This window comes from Rhynchophorus ferrugineus, unplaced genomic scaffold, assembly GCF_030347505.1.
Source record: "Rhynchophorus ferrugineus isolate W39M unplaced genomic scaffold, kcgeb_rfMv2 rfM3, whole genome shotgun sequence".
Taxonomy (NCBI): Eukaryota; Metazoa; Arthropoda; class Insecta; order Coleoptera; family Curculionidae; genus Rhynchophorus; species Rhynchophorus ferrugineus.
Genome location: NW_027472582.1, coordinates 3091623 through 3117087, shown reverse-complemented (window position 1 = coordinate 3117087; position 25465 = coordinate 3091623). Strand labels below are relative to the sequence as shown.

The 25465-nt window shown below is 33.9% G+C and overlaps 1 protein-coding gene across 1 annotated transcript in view; it reads left to right on the top strand.

Annotated features, from left to right (window-relative positions):
* The window catches only part of LOC143192504 (lachesin), a 326772-nt gene that overhangs the window by 257028 nt on the left and 44279 nt on the right, over positions 1-25465 (top strand). Inside the window, exon 4 of the mRNA XM_076397898.1 lies at positions 21249-21419. Coding sequence (XP_076254013.1) covers positions 21249-21419 — 171 coding nt within the window. The remainder of the gene's footprint in view (positions 1-21248; positions 21420-25465) is intronic.

Here is a 25465-nt window from a genome sequence, read left to right as displayed (position 1 = left end):
TGTCTTTGAAATTTGAGGTTTTCTCTCGATTTCCCTCTCTTCCCCCCAACAGGTCCTGACTTGTTTCCAATGAGCACCACCTCGGAAGAGCACTCTATTAGAATTCTCAAGAATTTCTAGAATTTCTAGAAGTAGAATCCTTGAAGAATTTTTAAAATGGGTCTATTTTTTTTTATAACATCTTTATTAGATACGGTTAGTACAATCTTAATTTACAATTAATTTATTACTACTTTTCCTATGTACTTCGATTAATTAACAAGCAAGAGGAGTACGAGAAAATATATCAGTATGTATTCCTCAATTATAAAATTATAATTATTTATTAATTATTAACTTATAGCTATAGTTTACACTAATAATATACACTAAATGTTCACACAAGTTCGTATGGTTTTGTTCGTTTCAATCTCCTGACATCCTGCGCGCTGTCCAGCGTTGTATTGCTTCCACGTTAGTATGATTTAGTAATCTTCTTTCGTGTTTCAAGGCGAAATCCTGCACAACTTCGCAAATCCATTTGATTTCCAGGTCATCGTGCAGTTCTTTATTGGTTGCATAGCGATAGGCATTGGTAATCAATCGAAAAACCTTGCTTTGACAGCGCTGTATGACTAACTAATTTGAATTTTTACTGCAACCCCATATTTGCACCCCATAGGTCCAAATTGGCTTTATAATTGTATTATAGATCAACCTCTTTGATTTTGGATCAAGTTGAGAATATCTTCCGACTAACCAGTATAGTTGTTTTATTTTAGTTCTAATGTGTTTTGCTTTTTGTCTAACGTGATGCTTCCAATAAATGGGTCCATAATAGATGGAGAAATCGGTGAACATACATATAAAAATATGTACATCCGAACATAGAACCTCCTCCTTGTTAGAACTCGGTTAATAAAAGTAGCTAAATCAGTGGTACAATATGTAAGTGTATTGGAGCCAATTCTCACCTACTTTACACATGTGATTTACTACAAAAAAACTAAAATAGGCTATATAAATAAACTATATATGCCATAATATGAATTGATTTCAAAGCTGAAAAATAAAAGTTAATAATAGAACACAAAAACACCAATAACAATAAATAATATGGTGAGATGTATTTAATATATTAAACAACACTTTTAATTCAAATACATTATTAGATCAAACCAGAGAGGAAGAGAAGTTAGGACCAATGGGTTCCTTATATATATATATATACTTAGATTTAAGATATTATAAAGACAAATTGTAGGTTATGTATAAGTTCATGGATATTATTTAATAGTTCTCTAATTACATGTCCTCACATATTACTTACTGTGAACAATTTATTGCAAATGAACCTAACTGGTGTTAAACAGGTAAAACTCGTCATGCAATATTCACTATAAACTAGATAAAATAAAATGCAGCTCTTTTAGTGTAATTTCAGCTGAAAAAGCAGTACCCGGAAGCTCTCAATCAATACCGTTTACGTAGACCAACTGCCGGGATTTACAAGGGTTGAAAAAGTCCGGAGAAATAAAAAATGATTGGGGCCTGTATACCTTTCTAAGATTTATGATAGACAAACATTTTTTTTAATGTTAAAGACATTTTTCACTCACCTTCGCACGATTTATGTGCTAAGTGGGAATGGCTCCACCTGTTCGTGGCGTCCATTTTGGAGCTCTGCTCTTGACAAATCCGATTTGGACTTGGAAGAATAATATCAATTTTTTGCCTCATTTTCAATATCGTATAAAAACAGAAGCTTGAGCAAATTTGCTTTATAAATAAGGCGGAGGGAGAAAGCCAGGACTCAGTAAAGGAATATTTATATTATATATTCAGCACAGACCAGTTTCTTGTCCATACCTAATAATGTTCTTTAATCTATTATTCTTCCAGCTTCCATAGAAAATATATTTGAACGAGAAATAGAATTAAAAATTACCAAAACTAAATTACCATTAAATAGGCATAAATATTAATATGACAATAGGTGTAATAAAGGTATATAATGCATAGTACTGTTTAATAAATATATAATGTACTCGCATTTGAATATTCAGTTTGAATTTTCTGACCCACTTACTGTGCCCAGTGTTGATTTCTTGAATTATATTCATACATCAGCAATTATAAAATTAACTTCTTGTTCTTATCCCCTTTGTGATTTAAGATGTTTCTTTCGTGTAAATTACTAAACCATATCACTCTTGCGTTAGAAGACCGATATTTATTTTACTTTTCTTCCTAGTTATATCACTACATAGTATAAAACAAAGTCGCCTTTTCTGTCCCTATATCCCTATGTGCGCTTAAATCTTTAAAACTACGCAACGGATTTTGATGCGGTTTTTTTCAATAGATAGAGTGATTCAAGAGGAAGGTTTGTATGTATAATACATGCATAATATACCAAGGCAACAGTGCTAATTTTAGAGGTTTCTAACGTGATGTCGTAAATTAACCTATTTTTTTAGGCTTATTTAGCAATTAGCAAAAACGCTGCCTAACCCTACGAGTTAGATCAAATTAATGTACTACAGTATTGTACACCATAAAAAGGTCTACAAAAAAGTCCGCGATGGTATATGTTTATCTTTTAGGGATAACCCACATTAACCATTTTTATTGTTTACTTTTTACGTGAGAAAATGGCTTATTTACGAAGCTATTTTAAGCAATACGGCATTAATTAATGCTTATCGAATTAAGTACCTTAAATACAGTGTGCAATTAATATAGATCAATATGGTTCCTTACAGCATGTAAATTAAACAAATATTTTCGGAGATATTACAAATTTAAAATTTGCGTTTAAAAATATGTAATGTAATAAAAATTGTATGAATTTAGATATTCCAAAGATAGCAGGAATTCTTCATAGTAAGTATAGGGGAAGAAGAATTGTTTTACTCCAAATTTAATGCGTGCAGGCCAAGGGCAGTAATGAATGAACCAAAAATACTGGATCGATTTTAATCATGTTTTCATTGAGTGACATAGGCATATATATTTTATGCCCTTGCAAAGTCGGAGCGGGCCGCTATGTTTTTATATACAACGTTCATATTTTTTCTGTAGTGTATTTAATTTAGTATCAGCATTGCACCCGTGCGAAGCCGGGGCGGGTCGCTAGTTATGTTATATTGGTGTAGTGGCCACGGTTTCAACGAGCAGTACATTGAAAAAATTCGACTACTGCATCAGACATGTGATGCTCGTGTGCTGAATCATTTGATAATCAAAATTGGTCATCGAAATGATATGTTCATGAGTATTGGACTTGTTTTTATGAAGTGTTACGAAGTTAGCGGCTTGTGTTAATCGATATCTAACACAACCCTATATACTTTATTGTTACTTTTAGACCTACAAACTAGTTTCAAAAGATTTGTTTTAATTTTAAGCTTCATTGTAAAACATTGCTAATTGCTAATCTTTCAAAACTCCCCACGCAAACTGCTCCCCTATAATACAGAGCACCGGAGTCATAGAGTACTTAAAATACTAAAATAATTTTATAAATAGATAAATATGTTTAGGTAGGTATTAAGCTAAATTGTGCGTATATAGTAGAATACAAAATGCCTGTAGTAGATAGGTTAAATAAGGTTTAAACAAAAACCTTATTTAACATTTTATATTATACTATAGAGAGACAGAGAGAGATAAACAAATAGTTATTTAGTTATTACAACGATTTTATTTCAAAACGTTTTCTTTGTGTTAAAATCTAAGTTTGATTATTTTTTAATTTTTAGCAAGTTCCTTATTCCGTCCGCGCGACCTTCGACTGGGGCTAAAAGCTTTAACAATTACTTCATCGACATAAATATCTAAAATATATCTACAAGGATTTATACGCTGCAGTTTGTTGTTAGAAAGCAAACTGAATAGATTTTGCACTGAACGACTTGCGATTTTCCGTCACATCAGCTCGGCAATAACATTTTACCTAAATAATTGATTATTTTAGATAAAAAATATGCGAAAACATTGTACGCGCCTTTGAAATTTGAACGTTTCCCTCGATTTCCACCCCTTCCCTATCTGATTTGACTTGGTTCTAATGTGACCATCTCGGAAGTGCACTCCATCCAATAAAAAAAGAGTTTTGAAAATCGGCCCGTAATTGACGGAGAAATCGACGAACATACGTTAAAAAATATATATGCAGCCGAACAACATAGAACATCCGCCTTTGTCGAAGTCAGTTAGTAAAATAGCCATCAGCCAAAACCATTATCGTTTCTATTACTACTTCAATAATCGTAATACATTCGTATGTCAGATAAAATTAACTTTTGTTATCCGTATCATTTTTTTAAAAGAAATACTGTTTCCTTCCGATTTATGAAATATATAAAGATCGCCGTAACGTAAATAATTGGATATTTCAAATAACTTAGACAAAAATAACAATTTAACTTATTTATTTTACGTCAGAATCAGAAATATATTTCTTTGGACCTATTAAACTTTTCTGCTTTAACTAAGTGACAGCTGAAAGAAGTTCTTCAACTTCGTTACCTTAACATGTCTCACGGTTACATATTTAATGTTCTTTTGCTGAAAGTTCAGGATAAAGTTGATAGCTTGCAAAGAATGACCCTCCAATTCACATACATATTTCAAGTACGTCGGCGATAAAATAAGGTTTAATGCATGAATAAATTAGATCATCCAAGTTGGTAATTTTATGTCGCAGGAAGAAAAAAATGCTACTAATGCCAGGAAAATCAAAAGCTCTACTTCCGTGTAATATTTATATATAACAGGTCCATTGACAAGTCCCCGGCTTGACACATAGATGGCGCTACTAGAATTAAATCCATATGTTATGTTATGTTATTCATATGCTAAGTTTAGACGTGGTGAAAGGAGCACCGAAGACTGTGAATGCACTAGACGCCCAAAAGAGGTTGTTATCGACGAAAACATTTAAAAAAATCACAAAATGACTTTAAATAACCGTAAATTGAAATTGAATGAAATAGCAGACACCTTAAAGACATCAACTGAACGTGCTCATCATATAATTTACGAATATTTGGGTATGAGAAAGCCATGTGCAACGTGGATGCGGCGCGAGCTTATTTTTGACCAAAAGCAATGTCGAGTTGATGATTCGGAGCAGTGTTTGAAGATGATCAAGCGTAAAAAACCCGAGTTTTTGCATCGATATGTGACAATGGACGAAACATAGCTCCACCATTTCACTCCGAAGTATAATCGATAGTCATCCGAGTGGACTGCACATCATGAATCCGCTCCAAAGCGTGGAAAAGCTCAGCAGTCGGCTGGCAAGTTTATGGAGTCTGTATTTTGGGATGGGCATGGAATAATTTTCATTGACTAACTTGAAAAAGGAAGGACCATCAACAGTCATTCCATAGCGTTATTGGACCGTTTGACGGACGAAATCGACGAAAAAAGGCCGCATTTGAAGAAATAGAAAGTGCTGCTTCACAAGTACGTGTGCAATCCATGAATTGGGTTTCGAATTGCTCCCTCATTCACAGTATTCTCCAGATCTGGCCCTCAGTAGCTATTTCCTGTTCTCAAATCTCAAAGAATTCTCGCTGGGAAGACATTTTCTTCAAATGAACAGGTGACGTCGAAACTGAGGCTTATTTTGAAGTAAAGGACAAATCGTAATACAAAAATGGCATCGAAAAGTTAGAGGGTCGCTATAATCAGTGTATTACCCTTGAAGAGAATTATGTTGAAGAAAAATAACTAATTTTGCTAAAAAAATTGTTTTACTATAGTAGGCCAGGGACTTTTCAATTGACCTGTTATATAAACATTTATAAAGTCACACGGGTTGAGATGTTTTTCTAAGCGTAAGAAATACCTTCGGGGCCTTACCTTTTTTCGTTGATTTATATGGTAGACAAACAATTTTTAATAATAAAGACATTTTTCAGTTATCAAGACGATTTATACCCGAACTGGAAACTGTCCCACCTGCGGAACATCCATATTCAAAGGCTGTGGCGGACAGTTCGATTAATGGTCTATTACTGTCTCTAGCTTTGTGAAAAATAATGTTGGCTCACTTAAAAATATATGAAATTTCAAACTTGAACATGTATTGTAAACGACTAGTATAGAGTTCTTTGAAATGAAAATATTTCTTGGTGCAGCAGCCCGCAATCTAGTCTTTTTCCTTGTTATAGGTTGTAAGCTTGGAGATGAATTATAATCTAGTTTCATATATTTAAACTATTACGTATGATTACAAAATTTTGTGGCTCAGCAGGTTTTATTTAAGATTGTTTGCTAATTAAAAATAAGTATTTCAGTTATGCCAATCGCCATTTAATAAAACAAGTGTCTTCTGGTATTATCTGAAAGTTGATTAGTCGTAAGTCTTTAGGCATACAACATAAAACCGCAGTTTTGAAAGCCCTGTTAAGTAGCAGACTTAGTTTATTCAAAAGTTACTTGAAAAAAAGCAGGCGAGTAGAAATATTTAAGTCCAGTATCTCTTGTGGTCCTCATTTCGGCCAGTTTTGGAAGCTGAACATGTTCTAAAAAGTTATTATTGACTTCGTCAGATATCTTACAATAATTCCCTCGGAGTACCATATTATGTGCAAGTTTTATTTGAGACCCAAGTCAATGCTCTTCAAGGGGATCTCCACTGGAAAAGTTTCTAAGCAAAGCCACAATGATGCCAATCTGTTACTAAGAAAATTGTGACCGATCTGCTTATTTTTCCACTTCTTCTATATATTTCCAAAATTAGTTACTTTGCGAACATATTAAAATTCCATTATAATGGGGGTAACAACAAAATTTTGTTCAGCTTATTTTTGCTATCAATAATTATATAACAAGGAACAGTTATGGTTAAAAATTAAAATTGTCATTATAACGTAAAAATTCAATGCGAATTTATTCAAGATTATGTACTATAATAATAATAATAATAATATTAATACCAAATAAGTAGAATGAGAGGTCTACAAGCAGAAGCCGATAAGGATCTGGTATGTTCGAAAGAATAGGGAGTAGATTCCACCAAAAATGGTAGCTGCTTGTAAAAAACGAGGGTTTATCCGAACCACGATCCTCGGCGTTAAGTCTACCAACTTAGAGAATAACCTAGAACATATCCGGTCTTACCCAGCTTGAATACTCGCGTAACTGGGATGCTTATTTCTTGTCGGATTTTCCACAGTTACCTATAAAGACATTTACAATTAGAATCAAAAACATAAAGTATATCCATGTTCAAGCAGGAATCGAACCCGCGCTATCACAATAGTAGGGGGGCCATTCTGTCGCCTTAACTTGTAACCTATTGTGGAATCAAGCCGATTAAATATGAGGCTTTATAAATGCTGATAAAATCATCAATAGAGGAGAAATTAGATTATGTGAGAATAAAATTCGTCAAAACACTAAAATTTTTATCGATTTTTTAAAAAATCTCTTAATTCCTTTTAATTTAAAACTCCTACCATTATATGTGCTAAATGAAATGTGATAAATATAGTTCAAAAAGCTACGTGAGCTTTGTGAACTTATCGAAAAACCTAGTAATGATAAAAATGTCTAATTGTATCGACTGAAAACGGTCGAAACAGTCGATAGTCGCAAAACAGTCGAAAGAGTCGATAGTCAAAAAACTAGGGACTGAAAATTGTAATTACTATTTTCAGTCAAATGGCCGCTTCCACGGTTTTTTTCAGTTCGCGGCGTCAGAGGAAGATGTACGAACTCTTTCCTGTATAAACTGGGAGAGGGGAAAGGACGGAGATAATAGCTTGGAGAAGTTAAATTTATATGTGCTTATATTTACCAACGGTAGCATAAGCGAGACGGAGATGTACATATTCCTTCACGTACTAACTTTAAAAAGTAAAAGGAAAAAAATAATTACTAAATTCTATTATCATGCAATCAATAATTTCATTTTAAACGAGGTAGAATTACTTTTATATTTGAATGTTCTGTGGGTCTGTAAAAAGGAATGAAATTTTTGTATGGAATGGAATAATACCCCACAAATGTTTTATCGTATATTAATATGTTAATTGATATTTTCAAAATAATATACTATAACAAATAAAAACAATCCAATTGTTATAAATAAAACAATCGAAAGTATTTTACTGTTTATCATTCACAATTTTAATCTTTTTACCCTATTACATTAACAATCTTCAAAAATATCAAAATTTCAAAATGCTTCTATATTGCTATTTACAAGCAAACTACCAAAAACATCATTAAACTATATATATTAGATATAAATCTATGTAAGCCTAAAATGAGTACATTTTGTCAAGGTCGCGGGTAGGACGACGGAACCAGAACTTTAAAAATCAGTCGAATGAAACTAGTAGAACCAAAAATAGTAACTAAAATTTCACGACTGAAACAGTCCAAAATAAATATTAACAAAATCAGTCGCACCAAAAATAGCGACTGAAATAGTCGATAATAAAAAGTAGTCAATTACTAAACAGTCGATAGTCGTTTTTAGTCGATAGTTACCAACGCTAATAAAAACCGATTTTTATACCCCTCGGATACAAATACAAAACGCTAAATAGTTCTTTATTTTATTCGGTGTAAGTCTATTAGAGGATATGAATAATTGCTTTTACTCCATTTGCGTCCGCTTTTTTCACCGGCGACGCCTCTGCCTTTTTTCCTTTACTTAGTTTACAATTTATCAAGTCGAGCTCTACCCGTTGCAGTTTTGAGACCGAAACTTTCAGTTTTTCACCCCGTTCTTGAACTATTTATATTTTAGAAGCTCGCTGTTTTATTTATTTAATTACTTGAAGTGGTCCGATGAACTTTTTACGGCTAGACGTTGAGATGGAGGCGGTTTAAATTCTGGACGTATTCTAGTATATTTTAGGGGTTGGAGTACAGCGTAATGGTTAATTTCTATTTTTATAATGCATAATAATTATATACCTGTCTAAAATAGGGACTATTACTAAAACAATTAGTAATCTTAGTATTTCAATAAAAAATTATTCAAGGATAGAAAATATGTATATATATATTAAACACTAAACAGGTTATATAACATATAGTCTATATATATATATATGCTTAAAAACAACAGAACAACTTCCGATTTTCCATCATGTCAGTTTAGCAATAACATTGTAAAAATATGATTATTTTAGATAAAAAAATGTGGAAACTTTTTAGGTGCTTGAACATTCATTAAAAAAATATATATACAGTCGAACATAGAACCTCCTTTTCTTATTATGGCTTAAATATAATACGCTATGTGTCCAGAATCTTAAGCCATTTAATAAAGTTATAAAGTTACTTCTTGACACAGTACACAGATATTTGTTACAAATATTTCTTCTGATCGCATATTGAAAATATTATCAAAACAAGTTTTAGTAATTTTAACATGTCAACTTTAATAACATGATTAACATAATAAATTGTAGTCGTATTTCGACAATAGGACGATTAACAAGTCAATTGAAAAGTCCCCGGCATGACATATAGATGGCGCTACTAGAACTAAATCCATATATTTTTTAGTTAGCCCTGTCCCTCAAAAGATGCCTGTATAAATTTGACAGCTGTCGGATCATTAGTTTGTGAATTATAGCATTTTGAGTGAAGCAACTTTTATTATTATGAAATAAATGGATAAAAAGAAATTTCGCGCGTTAATAAATTATTGTTTTTTGAAGGGAAAAATACAGTTGAAGAAAAAACTTGGCTTTATGCCGAGTTTCCGGACACTGTTCCAGTAAAATCAATCATCAAAGATTGGTATGCCAACGCGGTAATTTAAACGTGGTGAAATGAGCACCGAATATGGTGAACGCAGTGGACGCCCAAAAGAAGTTATTACCGACGAAAACATTAAAAAAATCCACAAAATGATTTTGAATAACCCTAAATTGAAACTGAGTGAAAAATCAGACACCCTAAAGATATCAACTGAACGTGTACATCATATCATCCATGAATATTTGGGTATGAGAAAGATCCGTGCAAAGTGAGTGCGCGAACTCACTTTTAACTAAAAACAATGACGAGTTGATGATTCGGAGCATTGTTTGAAGATAATCAAGCCTAATAATCCCGAGTTTTTGCGTCCATATGTGACAACGGATGAAACATGGCTCCATCATTTTACTCCAAAGTCCAATCGACAGTCATCTGTGTGGACTGCACACGATGGACCCGCTCCAAAGCGTGGGAAAACGCAACAGTCGTCTGGCAAGATTATGGCGTCTGTATTTTACGATGCGCATGGAGTAATTTTCATTGACTACCTTGAGAAAGAACGGACCATCAACAGCGATTATTACATAGCCTTTTTGGACCCTTTGAAGAACGAAGTCGCTGAGAAACGGCCGCATTTGAAGAAAAAGAAAGTGCTGGCTTAACCAAGAAAATGCACCGTGTCGAAAATCCATGAATTGGGCTTCGAATTGCTTCCTCATCCACCGTATTCTCTAGATCTGGCCCCTAGAGACTATTTCTTGTTCTCAGATCTTAAAAGAATGTTCGCAGGGAGGACAGTTTCGTTGAATGGACAGTTGATGAAACTGAGGCCTATTTTGAAACAAAGGACAAATCGTACTACAAAAATGGTATTGAAAAGTTGGAGGGTTGCTATAATCAGTGTATCACCCTTGAAGGGAATTCTGTTGAATAAGAAAAACTAATTTTGCCAAAAAAATGTGTGTTACTATGGTAAGCCGGGGACCTTTCCATCGACCTGTTTTTAGTTTAAAAATATCTACTTAAGAGCATCTTCTTAAATAGTTAATATTTCCACACTTTACGCAAAGTTATACACGTATCTGGGTATATGCAACGAAAATCATAAAAGATGCGGACAGTTTAACGGCTGCTCTAAAACCCGCGGTCGCGATGGCGGTATGTCGGTGTAACCTCGCTCGTCACCTCGATAAGATAAACAGGAGTTTTTCGGAGATAAATGAAGCCGCACGGGCCAAATGGGCCCGGAATTAACATTATCTAGTGTTGATGTGGAGCCAGAAAAGGAGACGGGAACAGCAACTATCCTAATTACGCCCCCGACAGCGGCCTCGGACAGATTCTGCGGGTTGCGGTTAGGCGGCCGCCCCTTGATCCCGCATCGCTCAGATAAACATGCTAATTGGCCGTTCCCGGTAGCGCGGCGACTAGGTCGGGACGGGCTGATTTTTTGCCCCGATCCGAGGGGAGGTTTTCCGGATTTTCAACGTTCTGATTGCGAAAAGGAGCAAATTAATGGAGCCAGCTGTCAGGCCGAGATACTGATTTTTTTGCCCGTTTGTTTGCCTTATACGCCGCCCTGCATTTCCGAATGTAGTGGGTTTGAACAGGAGGTTGGGGGGAAGGATGTCTGTCGTTTTTAATTTAGCCTTTTTGTGTGATATAGGTAAGTTTTATATCACCAGAATTCTGCATTTACTTCGATTAATTTATATATAATCCCTCCAGAAAAACCGCCAATGGGCATCGACGACGCCATCGAACGTAACAGGGCAATTGAAAAGTCCGCGGACTGACATAGTAAAACATATTTTTTTGGCAAAATTAGTTTTTTTTTATTCAACATAATTCCCTTCAAGGGTGATACACTGATTATAGCGACCTTCCAACTTTTCGATATTATTTCTGTAGTACGATTTGTCCTTTGCTTCAAGATAGGTGGCAGTTTCGGCGATCACCTCGTCATTCGACGAAAATGTCTTCCTAACGAGCATTCTTTTGAGATATAAGAACAGGAAATAGTCGCTGGGGCGAGATCTGGAGAATACGGCGAATTGTCTTGGTGAAGCAGCACTTTCTTTTTCTTCAAATGCCAAGGCCGTATTTTGTCCTTCAAACGGTCCCATAATACTATGTGATAGTCGCTGTTTATGATCCTTCCCTTTTCAAGGTAGTGAATGAAAATTATTCCATCCCAAAATCCTTGGCTCATCCCAAAATACAGATCATAAACTTGCCAGCTGACTGTTGAGTTTTCCCACGGTTTAGAGCGGGTTAATCGTATGCAGTCCACTAAGATGATCGTCGATTGGACTTCAGAGTGAAAGGATGGAGCCATGGTTCTTCCATTGTCATATATCGACGCAAAAACTCGGGTTTATCATCAGTTGATCATCTTCAAACATTGCTCCGAATCATCAACTGGTCGTTGTTTTTGGTCAAAAGTGAAGTCGTGCGGCATCCGTTTTGCACAGAACTTTCTCATACCTAAATAATCATGAATGATACGATGTACACGTTCAGTTGATATCTTTAGACTGTCTGCTATTTCAAAATCATTTTGTAGATTTTTTAAATGTTTTCGTCGGCAACAAACTCTTTGAGCATACACTGCATTCATCGTCTTCGGTGCTCGTGTCACTACGTCTAAACTTAGCATACCAGTCTTGATGGTTAATCTACCCGAGGCAGTGTCTAGAAACTCGGCATCAACTGTATTTTTTCCCTTCAAAAAGCAATATTTTATCAACAGGCGAAATTCCTTTTTATCCATTTTTTTTTCACAATTACAAACGTTGCTTCACTCAGAACGATATAATTTACAAACTAGTGATCCGAGAGCTATCAAATGTATACACACATCTTTTGAGGGTTAGGGCTAACTAAAAAACATATTGATTTAATTTTAGTAGCGCCATATATGTTCCAGGCCGGGAACTTTTCAATTCCCACTACAAAAGTGGAATCGAAAACTTGGAGGGTCGCTATAGTCAGTGCATCACTTTTCGATACCGTGAAGGGATGAAGGCCTTTGATCATAGGCCGAGGACTTTTCAATTGACCTGTTATATCACTAATAGCAAATAATTTGATAATTTCTGATACTTAACAAGATATATAATCTAATATGATTATAAAACTTCGAAGAACCTTAAAATATCAATATTTTTGTACAACATCAAAGACAATTAAATAGCTGATGTGTATGCGGTTATCTCGATGCTAAACTAGGTTGTGAGCATAACAACGCTGCTGATATCATTGAAGCGAATACATTTTGTTGGTTTAATCTCACCTGTCGGTCGGATAAAATTAACTGAAGGTTTTGGATAGAAACGAAGTGATAATTAGTGCGGAGTCTAATTAAAATTACGCGGCATTTGTGAAATAGTAAACGAACAACTAGTGGGCATAAAACTAATTAACGTTTGCCCACAATATTATTTTATTTAAAAATATATACAGCACTATTTCGAAATTATTAGAACACGATAATATGGAAATACTGATACAGAACTTGTACGAAAATGTAATATCAATTATCGAATTTAATTTATAAATACACACAGTTCGTTAATAAAGTGAAAATGGATGTTAGTTTGTCATTAAAACAATTATATTGAAATAGTTTTCCAAATTTACACGTTATTACAAGAACAAGATTCATTTAGCTAAATAACATTAGTTGAAACATTGTTTTACTTTGGTTCATTCAGAATAATTTTGGAGTGTCCTTGTTAGGTCCAGCCTAGTATTTCCGTAGTTATCTCCAATGGCTAGCATTGCAGTATCAAAATTGCAGTGTAAAAGTAGCAACAATAACTTCATTGCATATAGAGAAGTCCTGTGTGTATAGCTGATAAAGGACTGGCCTCGATAGACTACCCTGTGGCATATCTGCTTATGTTTTCCTCAAGTCAGATTAGGCATGTTCTTCTTTAACTCTGAATAGTAATATCTGATTATTTTAGATAAAAAAATATGTGAAAATTTTGTACGTGCCTTTGATATTTGAGGGTTTCCCTTGATTTACTCCCATTTAGCGCATCAGATGCTGACTTGGTCCCGATGAGACCATCTCGGAGGTGTACCCTTTCGAATGAAAGTAATTTGAAAATCGGTCCATAATTGACGGAGAAATTAGCGGATATATACAGTTGAACATATAACATCCTCCTTTTTTGAAGTCGGCTAAGAATATGATATATTTTAACAGTATAGAATATTTAATGCATATTTAGGGAAGGACTTAAACTACAATTCATTTAAGAACCACGATATTTTGTAGGTTAGAGTTCTATTATTATATTTTCCTACAATATAGAAATAAAGGTCTCTCCTCGAACCTATACATTAAATTTGTATAAAAGATATATCTAGTTATGAGCTTTTAGTCTTGGCTTCCATAGAGGAGGAAGAAATTTAAAATCACAGGGAGTGGCAGTATAACTACAAGGAAAAACGCAGGAATAACCCCCATACGTAGTTTGATCCGGGCAGAATTTTTGTATCTGTGAGTGCGAATGTATATACTTATCGAGAGATTCGGCGACATTTTTCATAATTGCATATTTGATCCCGTTTGTCCAACCTGTCCGTTTATACCTCACCTAATAGCGTTAATTTTATTCAATATCACTTATTAATATTAATTTTATCATTCAATCAATCAATATTCCCTATTAAAAATAAATTAAAAAAATCTCTTCAATATGCTCTTTCTACTTGAACTTGGATGCAATATGAAACCTAAAAACAACACAGAAGCTTCAGTCAAACTAGTCACTTGATAGGATGTTTTCTTTTTTATTAAAAAAAAGCTAACATGAGAGACAAATCTATAAAAGCAACACGGAACAAAAGTCGAACTAATTAAGAACAAGCAAAATAAGAGTAATTGTAAGAGCAAATCAAAACAGTCTTAATAACCACTTCAAAGGTTTCTTTACTTCGGTTGGTTATTGAAGAAAAAAACGTACCCGTCCCTTTTACAATTTTAATTAGAAGTGGAAAAAGAATAACGCTGCTAACGAGGCAAATTATTTTGATAAGGTTAATTTAAAATAATTTAATTAATAAGAGATAGACTACCCTGTGGCACACCTGCTTATGTTTTCCTGAAGTCAGAGTAGGCATGTTCTTCTTTAACTCTGAATAGTAATATCATATTATTTTAGATAAAAAAATGTGTGGAAATTTTGTACATGCCTTTGATATTTGAAGGTTTCCCTCGATTTCCTCCCATTTAGCTCATCAGATGCTGCTGATACCATTGGAGCGAATACATTTTGTTGGTTTAATCTCACCTGTCGGTCGGATAAAATTAACTAAAGGTTTTGGATAGAAACGAAGTGATAATTAGTGCGGAGTCTAATTAAAATTACGCGGCATTTGTGAAATAGTAAACGAACAACTAGTTGGCATAAAACTAATTAACGTATGCCCACAATATTATTTTATTTAAAAATATATACAGCACTATTTCGAAATTATTAGAACACGATAATATGGAAATACTGATACAGAACTTGTACGAAAATGTAATATCAATTATCGAATTTAATTTATAAATACACACAGTTCGTTAATAAAGTGAAAATGGATGTTAGTTTGTCATTAAAACAATTATATTGAAATAGTTTTCCAAATTTACACGTTATTACAAGAACAAGATTCATTTAGCTAAATAACATTAGTTGAAACATTGTTTTACTTTGGTTCATTCAGAATAATTTTGGAGTGTCCTTGTTAGGTCCAGCCTAGTATTTCCGTAGTTATCTCCAATGGCTAGCATTGCAGTATCAAAATTGCAGTGTAAAAGTAGCAACAATAACTTCATTGCATATAGAGAAGTCCTGAGTGTATAGCTGATAAAGGACTGTCCCCGATAGACTACCCTGTGGCATATCTGCTTATGTTTTCCTCAAGTCATAGTAGGCATGTTCCTCTTTAACTCTGAATAGTAATATCTGATTATTTTAGATAAAAAAGTATGTGAAAATTTTGTACGTGCCTTTGATACTTGAGGGTTTTCCTCGATTTCCTCCCATTTACCGCATCAGATGCTAACTTGGTTCCAATGGGACCATCTCGGAGGTGCGCCCTTTCGAATGAAAGAAGTAATTTGAAAATCGGTCCATAATTGACGGAGAAATTAGCGGATACATCGGCATATATACAGTTGAACATATAACATCCTACTTTTTTGAAGTCGGCTAAGAATATGATATATTTTAACAGTATAGAATAGTTAATACATATTTAGGGAAGGACTTAAACTACAATTCATTTAGGAACTACAATATTTTGTAGGTTAGAGTTCTATTATTATATTCTCTACCCAGACTTTTCAATTGACCTGCTATTTTCTACATTATAGTCTCTCATCGAACCAATATATTAAATTTTTGTAAAAGATATATCTAGTTATGAACTTTTAGTCTTGGCTTCCATAGAACAGGAAAAAATTTAAAATCACAGGGAACGGCAGTATAACTGCAAGGAAAAACGTAGGAATAACTGCCATACGTAGTTCGATCCGGGCAGAATTTTTGTATCTGTAAGTGCGAATGTATGTACTTATCCATTGCAGTTCTTAGTGTCAGAGATTCGATCACATTTTTCATAATTGTATATTTAATCCAGTTTGTCCAACATGCCCGTTTATATCTCATCTAATAGCGTTAATTTTAGTCAATACCACTCTTCTAGGTTTAAAAGGTGCATTCAATCAATCAATATTCCCTATTAAAAATAAATTAAAAAAATCTCTTCAATATGCTCTTTCTACTTGAACTTGGATGCAATATGAAACCTAAAAACAACACAGAAGCTTCAGTCAAACTAGTCACTTGATAGGATGTTTTCTTTTTTATTAAAAAAAAGCTAACATGAGAGACAAATCTATAAAAGCAACACGGAACAAAAGTCGAACTAATTAAGAAATTACCGATCAAAGCAAATCAAAACAGACTTAATAACCACTTCAAAGGTTTCTTTACTTCGGTTGGTTATTGAAGAAAAAAACGTACCCGTCCCTTTTACAATTTTAATTAGAAGTGGAAAAAGAATAACGCTGCTAACGAGGCAAATTATTTTGATAAGGTTAATTTAAAATAATTTAATTAATAAGAGATAGACTACCCTGTGGCACACCTGCTTATGTTTTCCTGAAGTCAGAGTAGGCATGTTCTTCTTTAACTCTGAATAGTAATATCTTATTATTTTAGATAAAAAAATGTGTGAAAATTTTGTACATGCTTTTGATATTTGAAGGTTTCCCTCGATTTCCTCCCATTTAGCTCATCAGATGCTGACTTGGTTCCAATGGGACCATCTCGGAGGTGCGCCCTTTCGAATGAAGGAAGTAATTTGAAAATCGGTCCATAATTGACGGAGAAATTAGCGGATACATCGGCATATATACAGTTGAACATATAACATCCTCCTTTTTTGAAGTCGGCTAAGAATATGCTATATTTTAACAGTATAGAATATTTAATGCATATTTAGGGAAGGACTTAAACTACAATTCATTTAGGAACTACAATATTTTGTAGGTAAGAGTTCTATTATTATATTTCCTACAATATAGAAATAAAGGTCTCTCCTCGAACCAATATATTAAATTTGTGTAAAAGATATATCTAGTTATGAGCTTTTAGTCTTGGCTTCGATAGAGCAGGAAGAAATTTCACAGGGAGTGGCGGTATAACTGCAAGGAAAAACGCAGGAATAACCCCCATACGTAGTTTGATCCGGGCAGAATTTTTGTATCTGTGAGTGCGAATTTATATACTTATCCATTGCAGTTTTTAGTGTCAGAGATTCGGTGACATTTTTCATAATTGCATATTTGATCCCGTTTGTCCAAACTGTTCGTTTATACCTCACCTAATAGCGTTAATTTTATTCAATATCACTTATTAATATTAATTTTATAATTCAATCAATCAATATTCCCTATTAAAAATAAATAAAAAAAATCTCTTCAATATGCTCTTCCTACTTGAACTTGGATGCAACATGAAACCTACAAACAGCACAGAAGCTTCAGTCAAACTAACAACTTGATAGAATGTTTCCTTTTTTATTAAAAAAAAACTAACAGCAGAGACAAATCTATAAAAGCAACACGGAACAAAAGTCGAACTAATTGAGAAATTACCGATCAAAGCAAATCAAAACAGTCTTAATAACCACTTCAAAGGTTTCTTTACTTCGGTTGGTTATTGAAGAAAAAAACGTACCCGTCCCTTTTACAATTTTAATTAGAAGTGGAAAAAGAATAACGCTGCTAACGAGGCAAATTATTTTGATAAGGTTAATTTAAAATAATTTAATTAATAAGAGAGCAAATATGTTCTTTTTGCCGTTGTTGTTATTGTTACCGGATGGTGTTTTGTTTTTCGCTTTTTTGTTTACGTGTAACTGAGTACCATTAAAAAATGTTCCAGAAATATATACACAAAAAGTTTTTTTGTATGTAGGTGTATTTCAAAGGCAACGTTTTAATGCTTATTTTTATTAGGCGCTTAAATAAATCCTCGCTATTTGTTTTGTAGGAACATACAATTAATTTTATAAATATTTTCAAGATATAGGATGTTAGAAGGTACTCTTTCCAATGGTATATAATATCATAAACAATAAGAAAAGTTATGAAAAATAGAAAAGGATTGTCGAGATATAATTTGGTTACTGTTGAGATATAGAAGATAAAACAAAGGTGTAAATAAAATACACTTTATTTATCTCTTCTTTGGGTAAGCTAATACTGAAAGACGAGTTGTTTTATTTAAATTAATAATAGAAATATATAACTTATATATATTTAAAGATTTAGAGAAGAGAAGAGATTAAGTAATATGTTATGGGAAAATGATATGATTTAGATCGAATATTTTCAAATACCATTAACAATAGTTTCTTTATCAATGCTTCTTTTCGTTGTCGATGCCCTCGGGTTCTTGGTGGTGGTGGACAAGGCTCTAAATAACTTCTCAGGAATTCCACGATCTCGGATCTTCTAGATATTTACGGTTATCCGTTATTATAAAATCCACAAAATGATTTTGAATGACCGTAAATTGAAATTGAATGATATGACAGACACTCTAAAGATATAAACTGACCGTGTACATCATATTATTCACGAATATTTGGGTATGACAAAGCTCTCTGCAAAGTGGTTGCCGCGCGAGCTCACTGTTCAGCAAAAACAATGACGAGTTGATGATTCGGAGCAGTGTTTGAAGGTGATCAAACGTAACAAACCCGAGTTTTTGCATCGATATATGACAATGGATCAAACATGGCTCCATCATTTCACTCCGAAGTCCAATCGACAGTCATCCGAGTGGACTGCACACGATGAACCCGCACCAAAGCCTGAGAAAACGCAACAGTCGACTGGCAAGATTATGGCGTCTGTATCTTGGGATGCGCAAGGCATAATTTTCATTGACTATCTCGAAAAAGGAAAAAATTACCGATAAATGACCGCATTTAAAGAAAAAGTAAGTGCTGCGTCACCAAGACAATGCACCGTGTCACAAATCAGTGAAAGCGATGGCAAAAACCCATTGAATTGGGCTTCGAATTGCTTTCTTATACACCGTATTCTTCAGATCTGACTATTTCCTGTTCTCAGATCTCAAAAGAATGCTCGCTGGGAAGAAATTTTCGGCGAATGAAAAGGTGATGGACGGAACTGAGGCCTATTTTAAAGCAAAGGACAAATCGTACTACAAAATGGTATCGAAAAGTTAGAGGATTGCTATAATCAGTATATAAAGGGAATTATAGGAAGGGAATTAAGGGAACTATATATTAAAGGGATTTATGTTGAATGAAAAAACTAATTTTGCCAAAAAAATGTGTTTTACTATGGTAGGCTGGGGACTTTTTAATTGACCTGTTAATGTTGCAGGTAATAAATACTTTAATTTGTACATTAAGAGTTAAAATAAATTAGAAATAAATAAGCAAAATACAATGCAATTTTATTTAAAATTGTAGGTAATGTAGTTATTATTTTAAAGTTGATACCTTTTGTATTTATTGTTCTTGTAATATATATTTTGGGTGAGAAATATGAATAAGGACTATATGAATACATATATGAAGTAGTGATAATATACAAGATTTAAAATTAAACTAACTACATAATTAGCGTAGAGGGAGCACATAGTACAAATAAAAGAAATTAAAAATTATTAACAGTACATTTGTAAGCATTTTATTATATGAACTTTGCATCAATTATTTTGATTATTTACTTCATAGATTTAAGCTTAGGAATATCAGTAGTCAATTTAATGGTTTTGAATTCATTCCTTTAATATATATTTGTAAATTGTAAAGAATATATTACCTAATTCATATATTCTCTGTTTTAATTTACAAACATATACGACTTTATTTATTATTTCATATTTATATTTATCACATTAAAGTAAAGAAAGATCATATATATTTATATGTAATGCTTTGAACTTATTAATTATGCTTGTTATAATATTTAACGATGTAGTAATTTAAACTTAACAATATTTTTTTAAATATATTTTAAAGTCTCCCTTTACCAACTATGGGTTTATCTGGACTGGGCCTAAAGTTTAATGTGGGCTCTTCAGCGTTAAGCCTACCGACTGTCGAGTGACCAACTTTAGAAATCATCCCAGAAGACATCCGGTCTTACCCAACCTGGTTACTGGGGTGATTGGGATCATTTTCCTTGTCGGATTTTACACACTTGCCTAGAATATTCACAAATTTTAAATAATCACAAACATAAATTTACGACCATGCCCCAGCAGCATTCGAACCCGCGGCTATCGCAACAGTAGGAGGACCGTCCCATTGCCTTTACCACTGCGCCCCCAAGCCGGCTAACAATATTTTATTGATTAATAAGTCTTAATGAAAATTATATCTAATTCAGTGCCATTTAAGAAAGGCTAAGAGAGTTAGCTCTTGAAATATTTCGAATTTATTTTAATATGTTATAATGTGCGTATATTTATTTTAGTTAATTTTCTATATCAAATACATTTCTTGTAACGAAAGTACAATAAAAACATGTTTTAGTAACATATACATTTTTGTGACAGAAATATGATGAATTTAATAATTTGTGTTCGAATTTCGATCATAAGGCGGTCACTAGTATAAATAAGAGTGCTCCAAGTCTGAATTCTCCAATATCGGTAGGAGAACATGAGTTATTAAACATTTTTGGTCATTGGAGATGGATAAAAAATGAAAGAAGAATTCATACTCGTGTACAACTATTATAATTCTAATATTTTCGCGTTATTATCTGTCACCCTTCCTCGCAAACAATTTTTTTGGCTCCAACATTTATTCCCCCAGTTCCAGATAACGCATCTAAATCTTTATTTAATGACGTGTTTCTATGATTTATCGTAGGCCCGGCCGGCCGCCATATTGAATTTAATATCTCCGGCCCCGAATGTCCGTGCGACGACGACGGCGACGACTAAATAATTTTTCTTTTGTTTCAGTTCCGCCCGATATAATCAACGACGACACCAGCGGGGACCTCTCGGTCTCGGAGGGCGAGAACGCGACCCTCTGGTGCAAAGCCACAGGTCACCCCGCGCCCCGCATCGTGTGGAAGAGGGAGGACGGGCAATCGATTGTGTTAAGAAGAGGCCCTCGGGAATTCGCCAAAGGTAATTTTCTGTAATTTTCGATCGGGGTGTAGGTGGTGGTGGCGGCTCCGAGCGCGGACCGACCGAGTTATTTCGGGGATCAGCTTGCGGGGAAATGTAATGCGTTGTGAATGGGCCCTGATACAAATTGGATGGGAGAAGCTGGGATGTTATCGGGTGACGATTGATCTAACCTATTTGCTGATTTTCGCGAAGAGTAACTGTATCAATAATTGTTATGGGTAGGGATCTCGGAGAAAAATATCGATATTTCGACATTCCAAGTGTACCGGAAAGTCATTACCGGTTGTTTCTGAAAAAACTAACCATAATTTTCAAGAAAATGGAAAAATATATTTCTTCACAATTTTGTCTATATAATTTTATACATTTTGCCCATCCTTCAGGCAATTTATGAATATCATCCCAAAAAAAAATTTTTGTCTTTCGGTCAACACCATTCATCGAGCCATTTTCTTTCAAACTTTCTCGAAATTGGCGAAGTGTAACTCTGAGAGCGCGTGTCTCATTGATACGAAAAATCGGTCCTAATATTAAAATACGATTAAGTATATTTGAGATCATTATTTCATATCCTTTTTGGTAGTGCAACTTGCTAATTTAAAATTATATAAAATGAGCTGACGTGTCTACCACAGAGTTAGTCTCCCTGAAAGTTAATACGGGAAGGAATTCGTACATCTCCGTTTATTACCATTAATAGAGCGATAGTCGAAGCATGCATTTAACTAAAAGTAATTACTATTTTCAGTCGATAGTTAATAATGCTAACAAATAGTTTAAAACTCACTTCAATTCTATGGAACTTCTGGTGTTCTTTTTAATATTTTTATGGTACAGTAATACAGTAGGCCGTATAAATATCCCGTATACCATCGACGTACCGTATACGTATTTTAGTAAAATATTTTTATAATTATATAGTACCTATTTTTCTTAATAAATTGCCCTTTGAAGGGAAGCTACTGTCAACATACACGCAATGACCTAATGTTTTTTCTATTCTTAATAATTACAGTTTGACCTTCGTATTAGTTTTATCACTTTTTGTAAAGCCGTATAATAGATTTTCCACGATGTGCTGATATGTGACAATCATTTATAACCCTGTTGAATGAAATTTTATGGGAAATAAACGTTTCGCATTTTTTGCTAGGCCCGGCAACAAAACTCTCTTCGTAAAAATAACAAGTGAAAAGAACAAAATAGCCAAGGCCCGGAGAACAATGGCGGGACCGAAATAGCATTTAACCATTTATTCCGAAATAAAAGTTTTTTCCTTTTCCGGGACGAAATTTTACTGGCGACTCAGATGTCAATGCAAAAAGGGAATCGTAAAAAATTCCCGCCCCCTCCGCCCGCCGCCCCCCCGCTCGACATTCGGCCCACTAATAAAATTTAGAACACTTAAGGCTAAATCTGGGATTTCGGTCTGAATAAAATTGTGAAAAGGGTTTGAAAGATGATGGTCAATTTCTCGCGTTAAACGGTTTTTCGTCGGGCTCGTGAAATATGTAAAAATATGGGCCGGTTACGGTGGAACGCTCTCGCCTTTACACGTTCGGGGAATTGTAATAAAAAATATGCGGTGTAAGATTTTTTTAACACCGTTTTCCTATAAGTTATAAAATTGTTTGATAGATTGTGATTCGATATCTTCCTAATACCGACTTCCTTTTATTTAAACATATATTGGCACGATAAGTTTTATAATATTTATTAAGTGCTTGCTTTTTTTAATCAGCGTTATATAGTGACGGCAATACGAAGCATCAATGTACACTACGGTTAAACACTAGGGGACGGGCAATAATCAACAAAAGGCTGAAGCATGTTCTGATCATTTAAGATAACTAAACAAAGCTCAAAACTCTACAAAGCCAACTGCCGTTGAAATTAAAAATCTTGAAGAAACAGCAATTCCAACAATAAAGAAGCAGGAAGCTACAACCAACGAGCTAACCGTCGTCGATATGATGAAATTGTTCAGTCAGAAAAATCCCAAAACAAAAGTGAGTAGGAGATTTGTTTTTCAAAAAAAAAATACATTAAAATATGGTGTTATGATAGTTGCTGGATACTACATCGTAGCGAAGGTGCTCAAGGCGGAACTGCTCTAATTATAAAGCTAAAAATACAGCATTTCTAACAACACGAGACCAAAGAAGAAGAAATTCATGATTAACAACATTAGGAACAAATTACTCACAACAATTACTATTATAAATTATAACTATCTTTCAGGATGCGAACCCACTTACTGACCCACGACAGTAACAAAGTGCCAGTCCTACTGGATTTTTTACATTTCGAAAGGCATCCCATCAAGTCAAATACAAATTGAGAGCTTGTGCGAACTGGTCACACTTCAGCCTGCTTAACACTAGGCTCGGCAATGCTGAAAGTAAAACAAAGAGACCTATATTAGTAACAAATTGGGATACGTTTAGTCTTATAATGCAGAAAAAAATCTCTTTAAACCTAGGACTCAAAAATATAGACGACCTAGAGCAGCAGGCCTAGGCCAAACGTAGATATAATCGAACAAATTTGTTCTCCCTTAAAATAACCTTCAGAAATTAGGGAGTTGATAAAACAAAGACTAAAAACTAGAAGAGTATGGCACAGAACCAAAGATGCTGTAGACAAAACAATAGTTAATAGAAATAGTAATCACACAAATCAAACGATTAAAAAGTATAAACACAATAACTTCGAAAAATATGCAAGTGAATGAAGCTCGGAAGCAGACAAAGTTTACTCGCTATAGAAAGCAAGTCGCAGATTCAAAATACCTACAATCCTTTTTATCGACCCAATGTTGGTGTAAAACTAATTTCTGCAATGTAAATTGGCAATAGCCTCTATCGTAAAAAGTCTCCTGTAGTTGGTAATAATTCACCAAAATTATTAAAGAAGCTGCCACGAAAAGCAGAGAAACCGGCAGGATAAGTTGGATCTTAAAGGCGTATATCGCAGCTACCTGCAATATCAAAATAATTTGAGAAACTGCTCTTAAAAGGTATTACACAATTTATGGAAAAAACAGATTTCCAGTTTGGATTACGAAATCGCCACTCGACAATCGATTGTTGAACAGGCTACTGCTCAGAAATATCCCGATGAAAATCCCGACGAGTCTCGCATGAAGGGGCACTCTCAAAACTTAAACCTGTTTCGGCTAGAGTTCCACAGGGTAGTGTTTTGGAACCAATCCAGTGTCTGTTTTATATTACTGGTATACATACAACAAAGAAGCAGTACTTGGGATATTTCCGCCGACACAGTTATCACGCCAAAAGATACACATCTGACTGGCAGTAGAAAAAGTGGAAGTAACAATATAAGAGTAATAGAAGAGAGTATAATCTAAGAAAACATCAGTTCCTATCGACGGAAATAGACTATCGATTGTTTAGTAATTGACTACCTTTTACTACCGACTGTTTTCAGTAGCTATTTTCGGTCCGACTGATTTTGATACTATTTACTATCAACTGTTTCAGTCGTGTACTTTTAGTTACTATTTTTGGTTCTACTAGTTTCATTCGACTGATTTTTAACGTTCTGGCTCTGTCGTCCTAGCCGCGACCTTAACAAAAATGTACCCAATTTGTAATAACAATACATTGTGTATTAATACAGCAGCATTTTGGAACGATATTTTTCAAGATTGATAATGTAATAGGGTCAAAATATTAAACTTGAGTGCTTTTATGGCTGTTATTACTTTAATAATAGGTAATACTTCAATTACTTTTTAGATTTTTGTTAACAAATATTTACGTTCTATAATAAATAAAGCATTTACTTTATTTAAAAAAGTCCCAGTGGTTATTGTGCGGTCATTTTTAATTATGTCATGAATTAGTTTTCTTCTTTGATTAGGTATTTGTTTCATTTTGATTTAGTATTTATGCACAAAACAGAGGAACACAAGCACAACTCTCAACATCTTGTGGTATTTATGGTTATTGTACCTGTTCAGTTTTTAAGTTTTATTTAAGTTCCGTTTTATTGTTTATATTTGTTATAGTATATTATTT